The following is a 17804-nucleotide window of genomic DNA, read 5'->3' on the forward strand; positions in this document are numbered from 1 at the left end:
ATTGTACTAAATTGGAGAAGAGTATTTATTTTAGTACCACGTTAAAATGCTTGGTGTAAAGTCCTTGTGTTGTCTTCTTGTTACAATATTGGTTGTGGGTAGTGTAAAAACTAACAAATTAATTCCAGACGGTTACCAATTCAGGTAAATTTCTTAAAATTATGAAAAAGTATCCACCTTGTTACGTAATTACTTCAGCTATGAAACTGATGATGGGACCAAAAGACAAGAAACCGGAATAGTACTACAAAGCCCTAAAGAAGACTTTTTAAAAATTAAAGGATCATATTCTTACATTTTATCAGATGGGAGGTGATAATTACATTATTAATTTACAAAACATATTTATACACATTTAATTTAACATATTTTAGACTACTTGAAGTGACATACACTGCAGATGAACGGGGTTTTATACCTAACATAAAAGTGCAAAGTCCAACGACATCAAAACCATTATTTCCGATGTTCACTCTGCCACCACCGCCTGTTTTTCCAATACCAGTTGATGAAGTTGTGATCCCTAAACCGCCGCAAGCAATTGGAAGTCCTATTCCTGGTGCAGCAATTGCTACACTTACAGGAGGAATTGGATAAAGGTGTTTAACTTTATTATTATAATAATTTAGGAATTTTGTAATCAATTTTAAAGAATTAATATTACTTTTTTTATTTAACAATGATTTCATTATGATATATAATTATAAAATTATATTTTAAATAACTATTAAATTATAAATAGTATTCTTATTAACATAGAAGAAATAAATCTTATGTTAATTAAATAACATATAGTATTCAGTTTCAAATTAAAATAATAATAAATTCTAAAATTTTATTCAATTTACGATTTTATAATTATTCAAATAATTGCACAATTAATTTTAATTTGAAATTCATCAAAATGTGTATATTTTATTGCGCACCAGATCATTATATAGAATCTCATTGAAAAATTACGATCAGATAATTAACCTGCGTTTTCACAACTGCAAATAAGCAATCTCTTATTTTATCTGACATTGCAATGAAGATTAGTAATATTTTAATGATGCTCAATTCTTATTCTCATTGGTCCTTCGGAAATGTGAAGGAAATTGTGAATTTCATTTGCAATTCCGCAAACTAGTGAACATGATCATTCAAAAGTGTTATGTTTTGTTCATTCTTTATGCAAGTATTAAGTTATTATGTGGCAAATCTGTCAACTCAATAATTTTTCAAATAATGGAACACAAAATAGACGGATATTATTTCAAGTAAGTACTTATTAATTTTGCGTAACGACAATTAAATCAGAAAACCACATAGATATGTAACATCTGATCGACAATCACGAGAAGAAACTGGTACCATATCGAAAAATGGTAAAAACGAGTCGGTACTTCGAGTAGTAGGTTCTTATTCTTATCAAGGACCTGATGGCAGGTAATTAAAGTTAAGATCAACTTAATTTTAAACGTTTCATATCCTTGTATTGTTTTAGAGTGTATTTGGTTAAATATACAGCCGACGAAAATGGTTATAGACCTGTTTTTTCGATTATTAAGAAGCAGGTTTTTCCTCAGTTGATGACCAGAATTGCACCCGGTTTAATTGCAACTTTGCAGGGAGGAATAGGATGAAAATAAAAATGTTTACATTAATATTGTTCACTCAAAGTACAACAATATTTCAGTAATTAACAAATATTAGGAAGTGATAAACAAATTATTTTGTAGTAATGCTGCTTTATTATTTACACATTTTGTACAAAAAATATTTATTATTATTGTTTTATGAAGGTTATGAAAATACATAAATAAATAATATGTAGTAATTGGATATTATTTTAATATAAGTACAAATCATTAAGGTAAACTCAAAACAAATTTTTAGTACAGGTAAAAAGGTAATGAAAAGGTTGCGAAAATATGAAAAAAAAAAAATTAAATTTGATTTTGAGGGTCTGTATTTTTTTTAGAAAGAAAAATTGTAGATTTTCTTCATTATTGAACACCTATTTTCTGCCTGATACATTCTCTTTTAGAAACATTTCAAATTCAAGATTTGTTGGTGGTAACATCAGAAATTAAACAATATAAACGTTTCTTACAATTTGTGAGAAGCAAATGCGGAGAATAATTACAATTCTTGTTATCTGTTTATATTATAAATAATTATACGTTTTGTACTTAAAATATGGATACATAATCATGATTAAACAATAAATACATAATGATTAAACAATATAAAATAAATAAATCCTCCTTAAATTATAATTTATGTAAACAATGTACATTTTAAAATCATAATTAGAGAAGACTACCAAAAAAATATTCATGATGTGGAGTGTTAGTGGATGTGATTCTAAAAATTTCTGGTCTTTTGTAAATTCTAAAAAGGGGGTAAGCTGCTGCTGTTGCTATTGCTGTTGCTGTTACTCTTACTATTACTAATTACTATTACTATTACTATTACTAATTACTATTACTAATTACTATTACTAATTACTATTACTAATTACTATTACTAATTACTATTACTAATTACTATTACTAATTACTATTACTAATTACTATTACTAATTACTATTACTAATTACTAATTACTATTACTATTACTATTACTAATTACTATTACTATTACTATTACTATTACTATTACTATTACTATTACTATTACTATTACTATTACTAATTACTATTACTATTACTATTACTATTACTATTACTATTACTATTACTATTACTATTACTATTACTATTACTATTACTATTACTATTACTATTACTATTACTATTACTATTACTATTACTATTACTATTACTATTACTATTACTATTACTATTACTATTACTATTACTATTACTATTACTATTACTATTACTATTACTATTACTATTACTATTACTATTACTATTACTATTACTATTACTATTACTATTACTATTACTATTACTATTACTATTACTATTACTATTACTATTACTATTACTATTACTATTACTATTACTATTACTATTACTATTACTATTACTATTACTATTACTATTACTATTACTATTACTATTACTATTACTATTACTATTACTATTACTATTACTATTACTATTACTATTACTATTACTATTACTATTACTATTACTATTACTATTACTATTACTATTACTATTACTATTACTATTACTATTACTATTACTATTACTATTACTATTACTATTACTATTACTATTACTATTACTATTACTATTACTATTACTATTACTATTACTATTACTATTACTATTACTATTACTATTACTATTACTATTACTATTACTATTACTATTACTATTACTTTTACTATTACTATTACTATTACTATCCTGTGACTTATTGGGGGTTGGTGAGTAGCACAGATAAACACAGAATCCAAATATACACCAAATACTTAACAAATACAAACAATAGGAAACAAACACTATACGTATTCTAACTTACTAAGGGCCATCTTTAAGGATGGGGATGACACTAACCCCTACATGATCGTACTCCACCTTCTCACTATTTTCTTCTCCCCCACAACTAATCAACTGTTCTACATTAATATTTTAATTAATTAAACAATTCATTAGTGTTTACTAACACATAAGCCTGATGATTTTCTTATTCAGCACGTTGTACAATCAGAGCCAGTGTTAAATATAATGTTACTATAAACAATAATAAATATTCGGGAATGCCTTACTGTTCATATGTGACAATATTAATATTACTATTACAATTACTATTATTAAATATTTTTAAAGAATAATAACAATTAAGTGCTCTGAACAACATAACCCAAAGTAGGTTAATCTATTTGATACAATTTGAAGTGTCATCCCAATCTTCATGAGAAACATACACATTGATCAAAATTATAAATAATACATTAATACAATTTCAATGCATAATTACTGATCATAAACTAATAATTACAGAACACAGGAATCGTCGACTACTACTGGTTGACCTCCACGAGAACTTCTTGCATTTCAGTTAGTCAGAAACTGGGCTAATCGATGCAGTATGCGTTCCTTATCAAAATGTGTGTCGGTTGTTTTGTTCGTTATTTGTTTACATAGTTGCTGCGGCCAAGATTTCGGTTACAAACAGCGTGAGCACAAGCACAAAAAGAAAAACATCGATCTGCCTTTCGGGTGAGTGGTTTATGACTCATTAACTCGGGCAATAGAAAAAGTACGTTTGTGTTTTAGTTTCGATGATTTTTATTACTGGGACGATTCGTATTTTCCATGGACTTATGGACTACCTATTTATCAACCCTTTGATCTCCCACCAATAATACCCCTATTTCCGACGCTTAGGACGGAGAAGCCTGTCGAAATTAGGAACGGAACCGGAACTAAAAAGTATGGGGGACTTTTAACAAACGCTGATAAAACTGTTGGTAATCGAGATCCTGTTGTAAATATCCTCCGGGATCCGAATCAAACAGTTGACAAGAAATTATTAATCGTCGTCGATGAGGATAAAGTTGAAACTACCACCACGACTGGTGTTTCTGGAAAACTGGGAGATGATGGTGAATTTACTGATAAAACTCCCACTGTTTCACCATTAGTTAGTTATGGAGTAGACATTTAATTAACATAAATAAAATATCATTAAAAGTTAAAAATTGTTTTGATTCACCATCCTCATCCACAAATTAATGTAATTATAACGTATTGTTGTTCTCAGAATAATTGTTTGCAAGAGAAAAGGCAATATAATAGTACTGGACTCGACCTTGATCACTAAGTTGTCATTTCCACTAGAGAACTGTGTCTGTAAAATGCACCTTGCGTTAAGATATATCTTGTTGGTTGTGATAAACTATTTATTTTCGTTTATTATTGCTGATGAACCCATTTTGGTGACCGATCAGTTGAAGAGGACAAAAAGACAATCCCCTGAGTTTCCGGATGATATGTAAGTATTTGTTTTATATTTAAAGGAAAATTGTATTAGTTTAATTAATTCTTAACGGTTTATTTACCTTGTTACATATATATTTATTAGTAGGTGTTGCACAGTTGATATATTTTGTACTCATGTGGATACTAACTAATGTCAATTATTGACATTATTATCAAATTATTTTAGTTAACGTAAGCATTTTGTGTTGGAAAATTTCTAAATGTTATTGGGAAACCAAAGTGCCAATTCTAAGAACAAAATTACTAAGAGAAAAATTTGATGTTAAAACCCATCGTTGTTTACCGTTTATAAAAAAGAAATAATTAAGTTTTAGGTTTTTAAATTATTTATGGAACCCCGGATTATATTTTTGGTACGACCCAACAGGGAACATCAGGATACCCGGACCGATTATCACCAACGCCACAACTTACAAAGAAAATGTAACACAACCAATTATAAAGGAGTCAGAATTTACGGCTGAAGAAAGAAGAAAGCTTAATGTTTCTTTATCGAGGAACGAAACAGGTGTAGCTTACAAACTGTTCACTCCGAATATTGAAGAAAATGATACTTCTATGATAAATGTATCCTTAGTTTCTGTCGGTACAAATGATTCTTTTATTATTGACACCAGAATTGGTACTGATGTTTTACAAACACTTACAGGTGGAGTGGGATAAATTTGATCTTATTATTTCATTGGAACATATATATTTTGTTATTTAAAAAATGTCCTTAAAGATATTTAATAATTTTAATATTAAATTATGAACAAAATTATTAGCTTAATTAAACGTATCTATTGCACAGTGCCAAAAATTGTATGAAAAAATTTGTCCCCTGTTATACTAATCAAACTTTCTAAATTGAATTTAAAACTTTAAATCATTCTTGTAATCTTTATGCATGAGATCAATCTTATGCAACTAGGTTTATTTAAAGAAAGTAAAGCGTACAAAATTATATATTCAGAATTGAATGTGACAACTTTTATATCAATTAAGTTGTAAAAATTATGTGTTAATATTTTAATGGCAATAAAATGTTGTATGTCAATTTATTTATTTATTTTTTTGTATATTGACCCACAATTAGCACTTTTAAGCAAAGTTTGTTCAAGTGAAATAAGCTTTAAGGTGTTTAAAACATATCTCTTCTGTATCTTATATTTTAATATTTATAATTAATTAATTAATTAATAATTTAGTTTTAAAATTTATTTTAATTAATATCATAAGTTCACATTTTTAGTTAACCTAACCCACCACCTGCCAAAGTAGCAATAGTTGCACTTCCAACAACTAATATGGGAATTGTTGTGGAATTTGTTCCTGTTGTTGTTACATTTGTAGTGGATGTTTTAGTGTCGTGTGGTTTGATGAAGCGGAGCGGTGGTAAGATTGACTGAAATTAAATAACAAAATTATATCAAAAAAGTAAATAGTTTTTATTTGGTTTAAATAATTAATTACAAAAATTCATGTTCCATTTGTATTATTTATTATACCTTAAAATATTACAATTAAGATTAGTAATCAACACAAAAAAATCAATGAAAATTCCGCTTTATTAAGCTGATGAAAATAAATATTATAAATAAGAGAATGAATATGTCGAACTAGCCCAAGCCGCCTCCAGCCAAAGTGGCAATAGCGTTTGATCCAAACTGAATGTCAATGAAAGATTCTCCTCCGATTGGAGGAGGAGGCGGATCAACAGCCGATTTACTGCCGGTTACGTTTGTAACAGTCGGAGTCAAATCGATTGGAGATGGTGTGGATGTTGTGGTCGTTGCGTTTGTCTTCGTATCTATTTCGGTTAGTTGTGGCACCTCCTTCATCCCAAGCAAATGGTTAGGTTAATTGTTAATTGTTAGTAAAATTCATTTTCCTAATCCGCCACCGGCTAGTGAGGCAATAGCGGCCGAGTTAATTTCTTCCGGTGGAGGTGGAACCGTTGTTGGTCGGAGAGGTAACGGAGATAAAGGTAGTAAAGTTGTTCCGTTTATTGCCGACATTATTGGCAAGGATTGTTTCTGGAAAACACCGGCTTACGTTACACTTACATATTTTAACGAAACGACGTCATGGAAAGTATATAAATCCATAATTAAGCGATTAATTAGTTGGGTATTAATACAGAAAACTACAAGAAAAGTCAAAGTTTTTTAGTAGTGTTTGTTGATCATGATTTACAAGATTCTTTGGCCTTTCCCAATTTGTTTTTGTGAGTCGTTTTCTACATTATTTTCCTGTGCCACCACCTAGAGTTATAATAGCAGCGGAGCTTATATTTCTGGTGTTTGGTACCTATTCAGCTTCAGGAAATTTGGCTGTTATTGGCGGTACCAATGGATTTATAGTGGTAGTAATAACATTGATATTTAAAGGAGAATTAGAATTCGTTACAAATGAATTGATTTCTGACATTATGTTGGGTCGTAAGTGTGAATTTAATTTGTTTTCAAACTGTAATAAAATATGGTTTTAAACGGATGAAAACAACACAGCTTGTAACTATTATTTTAAATACACCATTTTGTTTGATTTCCCTGGACGAAGATACATCCATTTGGGCACAAAACCTTGTATACCTGGGTGGTAGAAATGACCTTAAAGTCATCATTTGAGTCTACAATGCCAATTTCTTTTCTTTCTACGCCATTTCACATTGTGAAAACTTAATATTTCTTTATCAAGAAACGAAACGGACGTACCTTAGTTTTTGTCGTTACAAATGGTTTTGTGTGTAGTGACATCAGAATTGGTACTGATGTTTCACAAACATTTGTAGGATAAAATTGATCTTATTAGCTCATTGGATTATATTTATTTGAGATCCATTTCTAAATTTCCCAAAAAATATTTAATAATTTTTATAATTTTTGTGAAATTACAAACAAATATGCAATAAAATTAAGTTAATATTATGCGTGTCTTTCATGAGCCAAATAATTGTATGAAAAAGTTTATTCACTGTTATACTAATCAAATTTTCTAAATTTAATTTGAAACTCTAAATGATTCTTGTAATCTTTATCCATGAGATCAATCTTATGCAACTGGGTATATTTAAAGAAAGTAAAGGGAACAAAATTGTAAATTCAAAATTGAATGTGACAACTTTTATACTAATTAAGTTGTAAAAATTATGTGTTAATATTTTAATGGCAATAAAATATTGCATATCAATTTAATTTTTTTTTTGTACATTGATCCACAATTAGCACTTTTAAGCAAAACTTGTTCAAGTGAACGAATTCAGCAAATAAGCTTTAAGGCATTTAAAAATATCCCTTCTATAACTTATATTTTAATATTTATAATTAATTAATTAATTAATAATTTAGTTTTAAATTTTATTTTAATTAATATCACAGTTCACATTTTTAGTTAACCTAACCCACCACCTGCCAAAGTAGCAATAGTTGCACTTCCAACAACTAATATGGGAATTGTTGTGGAATTTGTTTCTGTTGTTGTTACATTTGTAGTGGATGTTTTAGTGTCGTGTGGTTTGATGATGCGGAGCGGTGGTAAGATTGGCTGAAATTAAATCACAAAATTATATCAATATTTATATTTCAAAAAAGTATTACTAGTTTTTATTTGGTTTAAATAATTAATTACAAAAACTCATATTCCATTTGTATTATTTATTATACCTTAAAATATTACAATTAAGATTAGTAATCAACACAAAAAAATCAATGAAAATTCCACTTTATTAAGCTGATGATAATAAATATTATAAATAAGAGAATGAATATGTCGAACTAGCCCAAGCCGCCTCCAGCCAAAGTGGCAATAGCGTTTGATCCAATCTGAATGCCAATGAAAGATTCGCCCCCGATTGGAGGAGGAGGCGGATCAACAGCCGATTTACTGCCGGTTACGTTTGTAACAGTCGGAGTCAAATCGATTGGAGATGGTGTGGATGTTGTGGTCGTTGCGTTTGTCTTCGTATCTATTTCGGTTAGTTGCGGCACCTCCTTCATCCCAAGCAAATGGTTAGGTTTCGACTATAATGAAATTTGATTTTGTAAGTTTATGCAAGTGGAAAACGGTTGATTGTTAGTAAAATTCATTTTCCTAAACCGCCACCGGCTAGTGAGGCAATAGCGGCCGAGTTAATTTCTTCCGGTGGAGGTGGAACCGTTGTTGGTCGGGGAGGTAACGGAGATAAAGGTAGTAAAGTTGTTCCGTTTATTGCCGACATTATTGGCAAGGATTGTTTCTGGAAAACATGTGCTTACGTTACACTTACATATTTTAACGAAACGACGTCATGGAAAGTATATTAATCCATAATTAAGCGATAAATTAGTTGGGTATTAATACAGAAAACTACAAGAAAAGTCAAAGTTTTTTAGTAGTGTTTGTTGATCATGATTTACTAGATTCTTTGGCCTTTCCCAATTTGTTTTTGTGAGTCGTTTTCTACATTATTTTCCTATGCCACCACCAAGCAAATGGTTAGGTTAATGATGAAATTTGATTTTGTAAGTTTATGCAAGTGGAAAACGGTTGATTGTTAGTAAAATTCATTTTCCTATACCGCTACCGGCTAGTGAGGCAATAGCGGCCGAGTTAACTTCTTCCGGTGGAGGTGGAACCGTTGTTGGTCGGGGAGGTAACGGAGATAAAGGTAGTAAAGTTGTTCCGTTTATTGCCGACATTATTGGCAAGGATTGTTTCTGGAAAACACGGGCTTACGTTACACTTACATATTTTAACGAAACGACGTCATGGAAAGTATATTAATCCATAATTAAGCGATTAATTAGTTGGGTATTAATACAGAAAACTACAAGAAAAGTCAAAGTTTTTTAGTAGTGTTTGTTGATCATGATTTACAAGATTCTTTGGCCTTTCCCAATTTGTTTTTGTGAGTCGTTTTCTACATTATTTTCCTATGCCACCACCTAGAGTTATAATAGCAGCGGAGCTTATATTTCTGGTGTTTGGTACCTTTTCAGCTTCAGGAAATTTAGCTGTTATTGGCGGTACCAATGGATTTATAGTGGTAGTAATGACATTGATATTTAAAGGAGAATTAGAGTTCGTTACAAATGAATTGATTTCTGACATTATGTTGGGTCGTAAGTGTGAATTTAATTTGTTTTCAAACTGTAATAAAATATGGTTTTAAACGGATGAAAACAACACAGCTTGTAACTATTATTTTAAATACCTTTTTGTTTGATTTCCCTGGACGAAGATACATCCATTTGGGCACACAAAACCTTGTGTACCTGGGTGGTAGAAATGACCTTAAAGTCATCATTTGAGTCTACAATGCCAATTTCTTTTCTTTCTACGCCATTTCACATTGTGAAAACTTAATATTTCTTTATCAAGAAACGAAACGGACGTACCTTAGTTTTTGTCGTTACAAATGGTTTTGTGTGTAGTGACATCAGAATTGGTACTGATGTTTCACAAACATTTGTAGGATAAAATTGATCTTATTAGCTCATTGGATTATATTTATTTGAGATCCATTTCTAAATTTCCCAAAAAATATTTAATAATTTTTATAATTTTTGTGAAATTACAAACAAATATGCAATAAAATTAAGTTAATATTATGCGTGTCTTTCATGAGCCAAATAATTGTATGAAAAAGTTTATTCACTGTTATACTAATCAAATTTTCTAAATTTAATTTGAAACTCTAAATGATTCTTGTAATCTTTATCCATGAGATCAATCTTATGCAACTGGGTATATTTAAAGAAAGTAAAGGGAACAAAATTGTAAATTCAAAATTGAATGTGACAACTTTTATACTAATTAAGTTGTAAAAATTATGTGTTAATATTTTAATGGCAATAAAATATTGCATATCAATTTAATTTTTTTTTGTACATTGAACCACAATTAGCACTTTTAAGCAAAACTTGTTCAAGTGAACGAATTCAGCAAATAAACTTTAAGGCGTTTAAAAATATCCCTTCTATAACTTATATTTTAATATTTATAATTAATTAATTAATTAATAATTTAGTTTTAAAATTTATTTTAATTAATATCATAAGTTCACATTTTTAGTTAACCTAACCCACCACCTGCCAAAGTAGCAATAGTTGCACTTCCAACAACTAATATGGGAATTGTTGTGGAATTTGTTCCTGTTGTTGTTACATTTGTAGTGGATGTTTTAGTGTCGTGTGGTTTGATGATGCGTAGCGGTGGTAAGATTGGCTGAAATTAAATCACAAAATTATATCAATATTTATATTTCAAAAAAGTATAACTAGTTTTTATTTGGTTTAAATAATTAATTACAAAAACTCATGTTCCATTTGTATTATTTATTATACCTTAAAATATTACAATTAAGATTAGTAATCAACACAAAAAAATCAATGAAAATTCCACTTTATTAAGCTGATGATAATAAATATTATAAATAAGAGAATGAATATGTTGAACTAGCCCAAGCCGCCTCCAGCCAAAGTGGCAATAGCGTTTGATCCAATCTGAATGCCAATGAAAGATTCGCCCCCGATTGGAGGAGGAGGCGGATCAACAGCCGATTTACTGCCCGTTACGTTTGTAACAGTCGGAGTCAAATCGATTGGAGATGGTGTGGATGTTGTGGTCGTTGCGTTTGTCCTCGTATCTATTTCGGTTAGTTGCGGCACCTCCTTCATCCCAAGCAAATGGTTAGGTTTCGACTATAATGAAATTTGATTTTGTAAGTTTATGCAAGTGGAAAACGGTTGATTGTTAGTAAAAGTCATTTTCCTAAACCGCCACCGGCTAGTGAGGCAATAGCGGCCGAGTTAATTTCTTCCGGTGGAGGTGGAACCGTTGTTGGTCGGGGAGGTAACGGAGGTAAAGGTAGTAAAGTTGTTCCGTTTATTGCCGACATTATTGGCAAGGATTGTTTCTGGAAAACACGGGCTTACGTTACACTCACATATTTAAACGAAACGACGTCATGGAACATATATTAATCGATAATTAAGCGATTAATTAGTTGGGTATTAATACAGAAAACTACAAGAAAAACCAAAGTTTTTTAGTAGAGTTTATTGTTCATGATTCACAAGGTTCTTTGGCCTTTCTCAATTTGTTTTTATGGGTTGTTTTCTATATTACTTTCCTATGCCACCACCTAGAGTTATAATAGCAGCGGAGCTTATATTTCTGGTATTTGGTACCTTTTCAGCTTCAGGAAATCTGGTAGTTATTGGTGGCGCCAATGGATTTATAGTGGTAGTAATGACATTGACATTTAAAGGAGAATCAGAGTTCGTTAGAGATGAATTGGTTTCTAACGTTATGTTGGGTTGTAACTGTGAATTTAATTTGTTATCAAACTGTAATAAAACATAGTTTTAAACGAATGAAAACAACGCAGCTTGTAATGATTATTTAAAATACCTTTTTGTCTGATTCCTCGGGAGGAAGATAAGTCCATTTGGGCACAAAGCCTTGTGTTCCCGCTTGGTAGACGTTGGAAAATTTAAGACCATCTGAGGAATAAAAAGCATAATTTCCATCCACCTTTAAGTCATCGTTTGAGTCTACAACGCCAGTTTCTTTTCTTTCCACTCCATTCCTTGTCTTGTAGCTGCAAAGTGATTCATCTTAAACATATTATAATTTTAATTCCTGTGTCACAACAATAACATATTAGAGAAATGATATTGCGTGGGCAGATGAGTCGTAATCTAATTGAGAACGAGAATGCGGATGTTACAAAAATCGGATGATGCAATTTTTATATTTAAAGCCGATTTGAATAGAAATTTTGTTTGGATGGCAAACACAAACGGTCTGTTACAAAATTCGCCTATTTTACGTTTCACCAACAAAAATCGGATGTCTGATAGTTATCGGACGTCGTTAAATATGCATGACGTGATTGAGTTATCAACTCTTCAGATTAGAATCATCGTCTGGTTGTAAAGAGTGAGGATGCTACGAGTATTATGTGGTAACCAATTTGTAGGTTATATAGAGATTTCACAAAATGCATTCATTTAAATAATATCTCATCGTTCATCGCTGTTTAATATTAAAAATTCCGCGTATTGAATACCTTACATTCCTTAAGAAAGGTTTCTACTTTTAGATCTAAACATTTTTACACAATAAAATTACTTTTTATAAGTTCATATATGTAAAATATTTTAATAAAGTTCTTACAATGCTATGGATAAAAGTTCTTAATAAAAAACTATTAGAAAATTCTGTAAGACATGATTTATAACTTAACTATAACTTTTTTATAAATATAATCTGACAAACTATATCCTAATTAAGAAGATAAAAGTATTTTTTAATTGTATACTTCTAAATCTTTAATCTTAATTTATGTAAATCCTTAAACAATTACAAGATATATTATATAAGTAACATATTGAAATGAATTGATAATAGCAGATGGCAAATTGTTATAAATCTATATATTCTACCTATTAAAAAATAAAGTATGTCAAACTCATATTTAAGACTTAAATAATGCAATAATTGTAATATATTATTAAGGAAATTATTTCAGAAATCTTCTCTCACATTTAAGATATAAAATGAACAAATAAATTGAACGTTAATAAAGTATAATTAATTTTCAATAATCAAATTAAACAAATTGAGGCACCACCTAAGGAAAGCAGTGTACGATACGCCCCTGATGAGTCCCATACTTTCATAAATGCTGTAAAAATTAAAATTTATAATGTACAGCGTCCACCAGCATCATAATTCAGGTTAAATATTTGAGATTTACATCCGAGTTAATAGACGGTGTCCTATGTTTAGGAGGCGGATTTTTTTACCGCCGATGTTTCTTAATCATCTACTAATTAATATTTATTTATGTCCGATATTTTCAGTAATAATTTCTCTTTTTTAACACCAGTTTGCCATTAGATGTAACTCCGGGTCTTGACTTGACATGGTCTTATTGTCGTCCATCTTTAAGGAAGATCAAAAGGTTATATAAATTTTTTACTCTTCTTATAATTAATAATTCTAGGTCGAAGAGATTAGCCAGATAACTTTCCTGATTATCTAACAGTATTGAATTATTGCTACTGACAAATTATTACCGTAATTCACACCTTAAATATAAGTTAATTATGGAAAAACAAATTAAGTTTGTTGTTGTTTTAAGAAAGTATTAGAAATTGTCATTGATTTTGGTTTTAATAGACAATAAATCATTAAAATTTGCCTTGGGATGTACAAAACTTCATATTAAACTTTGATTTATTTAAATTAATTTCGGTTTAACAAATTGGTTTTTAATTCAGAAAAAAATCCAGGAATAAATTATCCAATAAACAAATGAAAAATTACCAACACGAAATTAAAATGGAGACCGACACAGGGTTTTGAAATTGATAAATATTGAATTCCTATTTAGAAATCGGTTAAGTCCATTTCATGTTAATAAGAAAATTGAGTTTCGTAAAACATAAATAATAGCAGAGAAATGTTAATCATATAATACGAACAATAATGTAAATTTATTTATGTTTCCTCTTTTGTTAATATTCACTCCATAAAGACAATTTGTGTTTTTATAATAAATTACTTTGTGAACGTTGAATAAATCAATGCCGTCAAAAATTTGTCTGTTATTCAATACGGGAGCATTGTGACAAATTAAAGTAATTAAAATGCATTAATAATACAGTAAAAGTTTTAATTTATCTGTCTTTGATCGTTGAATGATTGCCATGTTAAAAAATCAACTTTTCCTAAATTATAATTTTGTATAACGAAGAAAGTTGATACGAATATGTAATTTTATAGATTATAATATATCGTCGAATTTCATATGTGGTAACTACATTTTAAATTTTTAAATTTAATAGAAAAAGCAACATTATTATTAAAAAGGCACACTTAATTAAGTTTTATTATCACAATCGTGTTTGAGATATTTCAGATTTAATATTTATTTTAATTTTCTCAACATTAAAACTAAGGTATCTTATAATCAATATTAATCAATAGTATACTTTTTATTTAAATTTTGTAACGACTATAAAACTTTAATAGTTTCAAAAATATTTAGTGGTCAGGGAAATAGGGCAAGAACTAGAGGAGCACCCTTCAGAATCTATGTTAGTGTGTTATTATAGAGTTTGTTATATTAAATTGTAGGTTCTGAGGGTTCTCTATTTTTTCACTGTTTATTTTCTACGCCACTGAATCTTTTTTAAAATTATTAAGCTTTTCATTTCGTTGTACAATTTAGAAAAAAGGTGCTCTTTATTAAATTGATAGTTAATGATTGATAGACATAGTTATTTTTAAGATAATTTAGTTTTAATATTTATTTTGATTTATTGAAACTACTGTGTCATTACGGAAAAAGTTTAATATAATATATGATTGTGGATATGTATTTTAGAATAATACACATATGTACCAAATTTAAACACGATTGAACCAACGGTTAAAAAATATGAAAAAAAAAATTGAATTTAAATTTGAGTCTGTATTTTTTTAGGATAACTTTTAGAAAAAAATATTGATTGTCTTCATTATTTGTAAAAATCTTAGAAACACCATATAAATTATTTTGATCAACGTATTTTGACCCACAGTCGAAAATTTATATTGTTGGATTTAGACAGCATCTGTTAAAAATTATTAAAAAAGTTAATTTAAATAACAATTCAATTTTGGTTTACATAATAATTAATCATGAACAATTTCGTCCAATAATGGAAAATCTAAATATTTTTTTCTCTCTCCTGAAGAAATAAAGACCCGCAAATTTAAATGGCAAAAAATTTTTCTCATATATCCTTTTGTTCAATCGTATTTAAATTTGGTATGTATTATCCTAAAATAAATATCTACAATTCAGTGTAATAAACTTTTGATACAGTAGTATAGGTTCTGTGGTTTCTCCTTTTTTTTACCATATTTTCTACGCCACTGAATATTTTTAAAAAATATTAAGCTTTTCATATTCGTTACACAATTAAAAAAAAATGCTCTTTATTAAATTGATTAACACAGTTATTTTTGGGATATTTTAGTTTTCATATTATATTATATATTTCTTCAAACATTAAACCACGATACGTGTCACTATGAAAAAATTTATTACACTGAATTATATATAGGTATGTATTTTAGAATAATATAAGCCAAATTTACGCACGATTGGACCAAAGGTTTCGAAAATATGTAAAAAGACAATTTTTGAATTTAAATTTGAGGATAAATTTTAGAACAAAAAAAAATAGATTTTCTTCATTATTGGCCCCAAATAGCTATCTTGGAAAAACCATATAGATTCTTTTTATTAATCAATTTTCCTATTACATAATAATTGATCATGAACAAGTCCATCCAATAATGGAGAAAATCTAAATAATTTTTTTTCTCTCTCCTGAAGAAAATACAGGACCTCAAATTTAAATTTAAAAAATTGTTTTTTTTTTCATATTTTCGAAACCTTTGATTAAATTTAGTATGTAATGTCCTAAAATACGTACCTAAAATTCAATGTTTTCCTCTTTTTTTACTCTATTTTCAATTATTCTATTTTTGAATATTTTCTTAAATTATTAATTATTTTATTCGTTGTACAATTTAAAGAAAAAAGCTCTTTAATTGATTAACACAATTATTTTTAAGATGTTTTTGAATTAATATTCATTTTGATTTTCTACAAAACAGATATATCTATAAAACGACTGTGCTAATCAAAATTAGTCGAAGTACCTTTTTTGCCCTAAATTGTATAAGTATAAGAATCTTGACAATTTTAAAAAAAATTCGGTGGCATAGAAACTAGCTGAGGAAAATAGAGCCTTGAGAATCTACTCTACTGTATATCTAAGTTTAAACATGATTGGACCAAAAGTTACTAAACTATGAAGAAAAGAGCAATTTTTTGAAATTCTAATTTGGTGGGCAGTATTTTCTTCACAAGAAACTGCAGAAAAAAATTACTTTGATTATTTTCATTACTGAACTGTTCCCAAATTTTTACATACATTAATATTTTTTATGTGAAATATTTTATTTAATTTATATTTTTATTAGTTAATTTTTGTTGACTTTGATGATTATTTAATGTTATTTCTAATTAAATACATAAATATTTTCCATTGGAATCGAATCACGTTACATCACTTACCAAAAATAGCTCTGCATCAAAAATTCATAACTATTTAAATATTAACTTACTGAAAATGGTATCCGATAGGACTGAAAACACTGATATAATGTACTACGTGATCCTCGGAATCGGGCACTTGCTGGCAACTAATAGTCAGAACACACAGGACGCTGAAAACAACCACATACATCCCCATTTCGTCAAAAAAACCGTCGTGAAGTTGATCAAACGAAAATTATAAACTATATATACGATCACAACATGAAAAACACGACGCAAGGATATCAACTTGTCTTGTTTTGTCTCGCTAGAGGTAAATGAGCGGTCCGAAATGTATTTTGCATGGACTCAATTAAAAATCCATAACGAACGTAAAAAATACGAAATGATTGCTTTTAACGTGTTCTTGTGATTGTTTTTGATTCGTTTCATCACGGTGTTATTTATGGAATGTCCATTAATTTTTTTTTTTATTATTATTTTTTTTATTTAATTTAATTTCAATAACGAATCTTTTTGCCATGACTCATTTTGATTGATTTCGAAAGACGGGATTTTTGACCTCATTGTATAATTTAATATGTAAACTGAAGGCGGATGAAAGTTGCAATTATGTTATGTTAGGACGATGCATGTCAAAGATAAAATTTAATGATGAATGTTAAATAAATTAAATTAAGAGATTTTGTTGTACGAACATTATATTAAATTGATAATTTATTAAATTTTTTCCTGAAATTTCTCCTGCGATTTATTACGAATGCGTC

The 17804-nt window shown here is 28.7% G+C and overlaps 2 protein-coding genes and 1 long non-coding RNA gene across 7 annotated transcripts; 2 read left to right on the plus strand and 1 right to left on the minus strand.

Annotated features, from left to right (window-relative positions):
- The first annotated feature begins 3999 nt into the window (after positions 1–3999).
- Positions 4000–4639, plus strand: LOC126265331 (uncharacterized). The gene is made up of 2 exons (XM_049966398.1): positions 4000–4163; positions 4221–4639. The coding sequence occupies exons 1-2, from the start codon at positions 4033–4035 to the stop codon at positions 4609–4611; spliced, it is 522 nt and encodes a 173-aa protein (XP_049822355.1). The 5' UTR covers positions 4000–4032; the 3' UTR covers positions 4612–4639.
- A 100-nt stretch (positions 4640–4739) lies between these two features.
- Positions 4740–11131, plus strand: LOC126265277 (uncharacterized). The gene is made up of 3 exons (XR_007547812.1): positions 4740–4938; positions 5255–6065; positions 10869–11131. It is a non-coding gene; the product is annotated as an uncharacterized LOC126265277 (long non-coding RNA).
- On the minus strand, positions 8320–17318 carry LOC109604649 (uncharacterized). 5 transcript variants are annotated; one of them, XM_049966194.1, is made up of 4 exons: positions 17106–17316; positions 12324–12513; positions 12101–12259; positions 8320–8474 (listed from the first exon to the last, which is right to left on the minus strand). In XM_049966194.1, the coding sequence occupies exons 1-4, from the start codon at positions 17231–17233 to the stop codon at positions 8322–8324; spliced, it is 630 nt and encodes a 209-aa protein (XP_049822151.1). In that variant the 5' UTR covers positions 17234–17316; the 3' UTR covers positions 8320–8321. The 5 variants fall into 5 exon arrangements, with proteins under 5 accessions (XP_049822151.1, XP_049822155.1, XP_049822153.1 ...); XM_049966196.1 differs by lacking the exon at positions 8320–8474 and adding an exon at positions 8975–9165 and having other exon boundaries at positions 17106–17318; XM_049966195.1 differs by lacking the exon at positions 8320–8474 and adding an exon at positions 11621–11826 and having other exon boundaries at positions 17106–17317.
- Positions 17319–17804: the final 486 nt, after the last annotated feature.

This window comes from Aethina tumida, chromosome 4, assembly GCF_024364675.1.
Source record: "Aethina tumida isolate Nest 87 chromosome 4, icAetTumi1.1, whole genome shotgun sequence".
NCBI classification, from domain to species: Eukaryota; Metazoa; Arthropoda; class Insecta; order Coleoptera; family Nitidulidae; genus Aethina; species Aethina tumida.

What these genes read in the sequence shown, in the direction of transcription:
- LOC126265331 (XM_049966398.1), top strand. Translation starts at nt 4,033, where the DNA reads ATGCGTTCCTTATCAAAATGTGTGTCGGTTGTTTTGTTCGTTATTTGT. An exon ending in AACATCGATCTGCCTTTCGG is followed by an intron (nt 4,164 to 4,220) that starts GTGAGTGGTTTA and finishes TTTGTGTTTTAG; the next exon opens with TTTCGATGATTTTTATTACT.
- LOC109604649 (XM_049966194.1), bottom strand. Translation starts at nt 17,233, where the DNA reads ATGGGGATGTATGTGGTTGTTTTCAGCGTCCTGTGTGTTCTGACTATT. An exon ending in CCTATCGGATACCATTTTCA is followed by an intron (nt 12,514 to 17,105) that starts GTAAGTTAATAT and finishes ATCACTTTGCAG; the next exon opens with CTACAAGACAAGGAATGGAG. An exon ending in GATTTCCTGAAGCTGAAAAG is followed by an intron (nt 8,475 to 12,100) that starts GTACCAAATACC and finishes ATTTAATTTCAG; the next exon opens with CCAATCTTACCACCGCTCCG.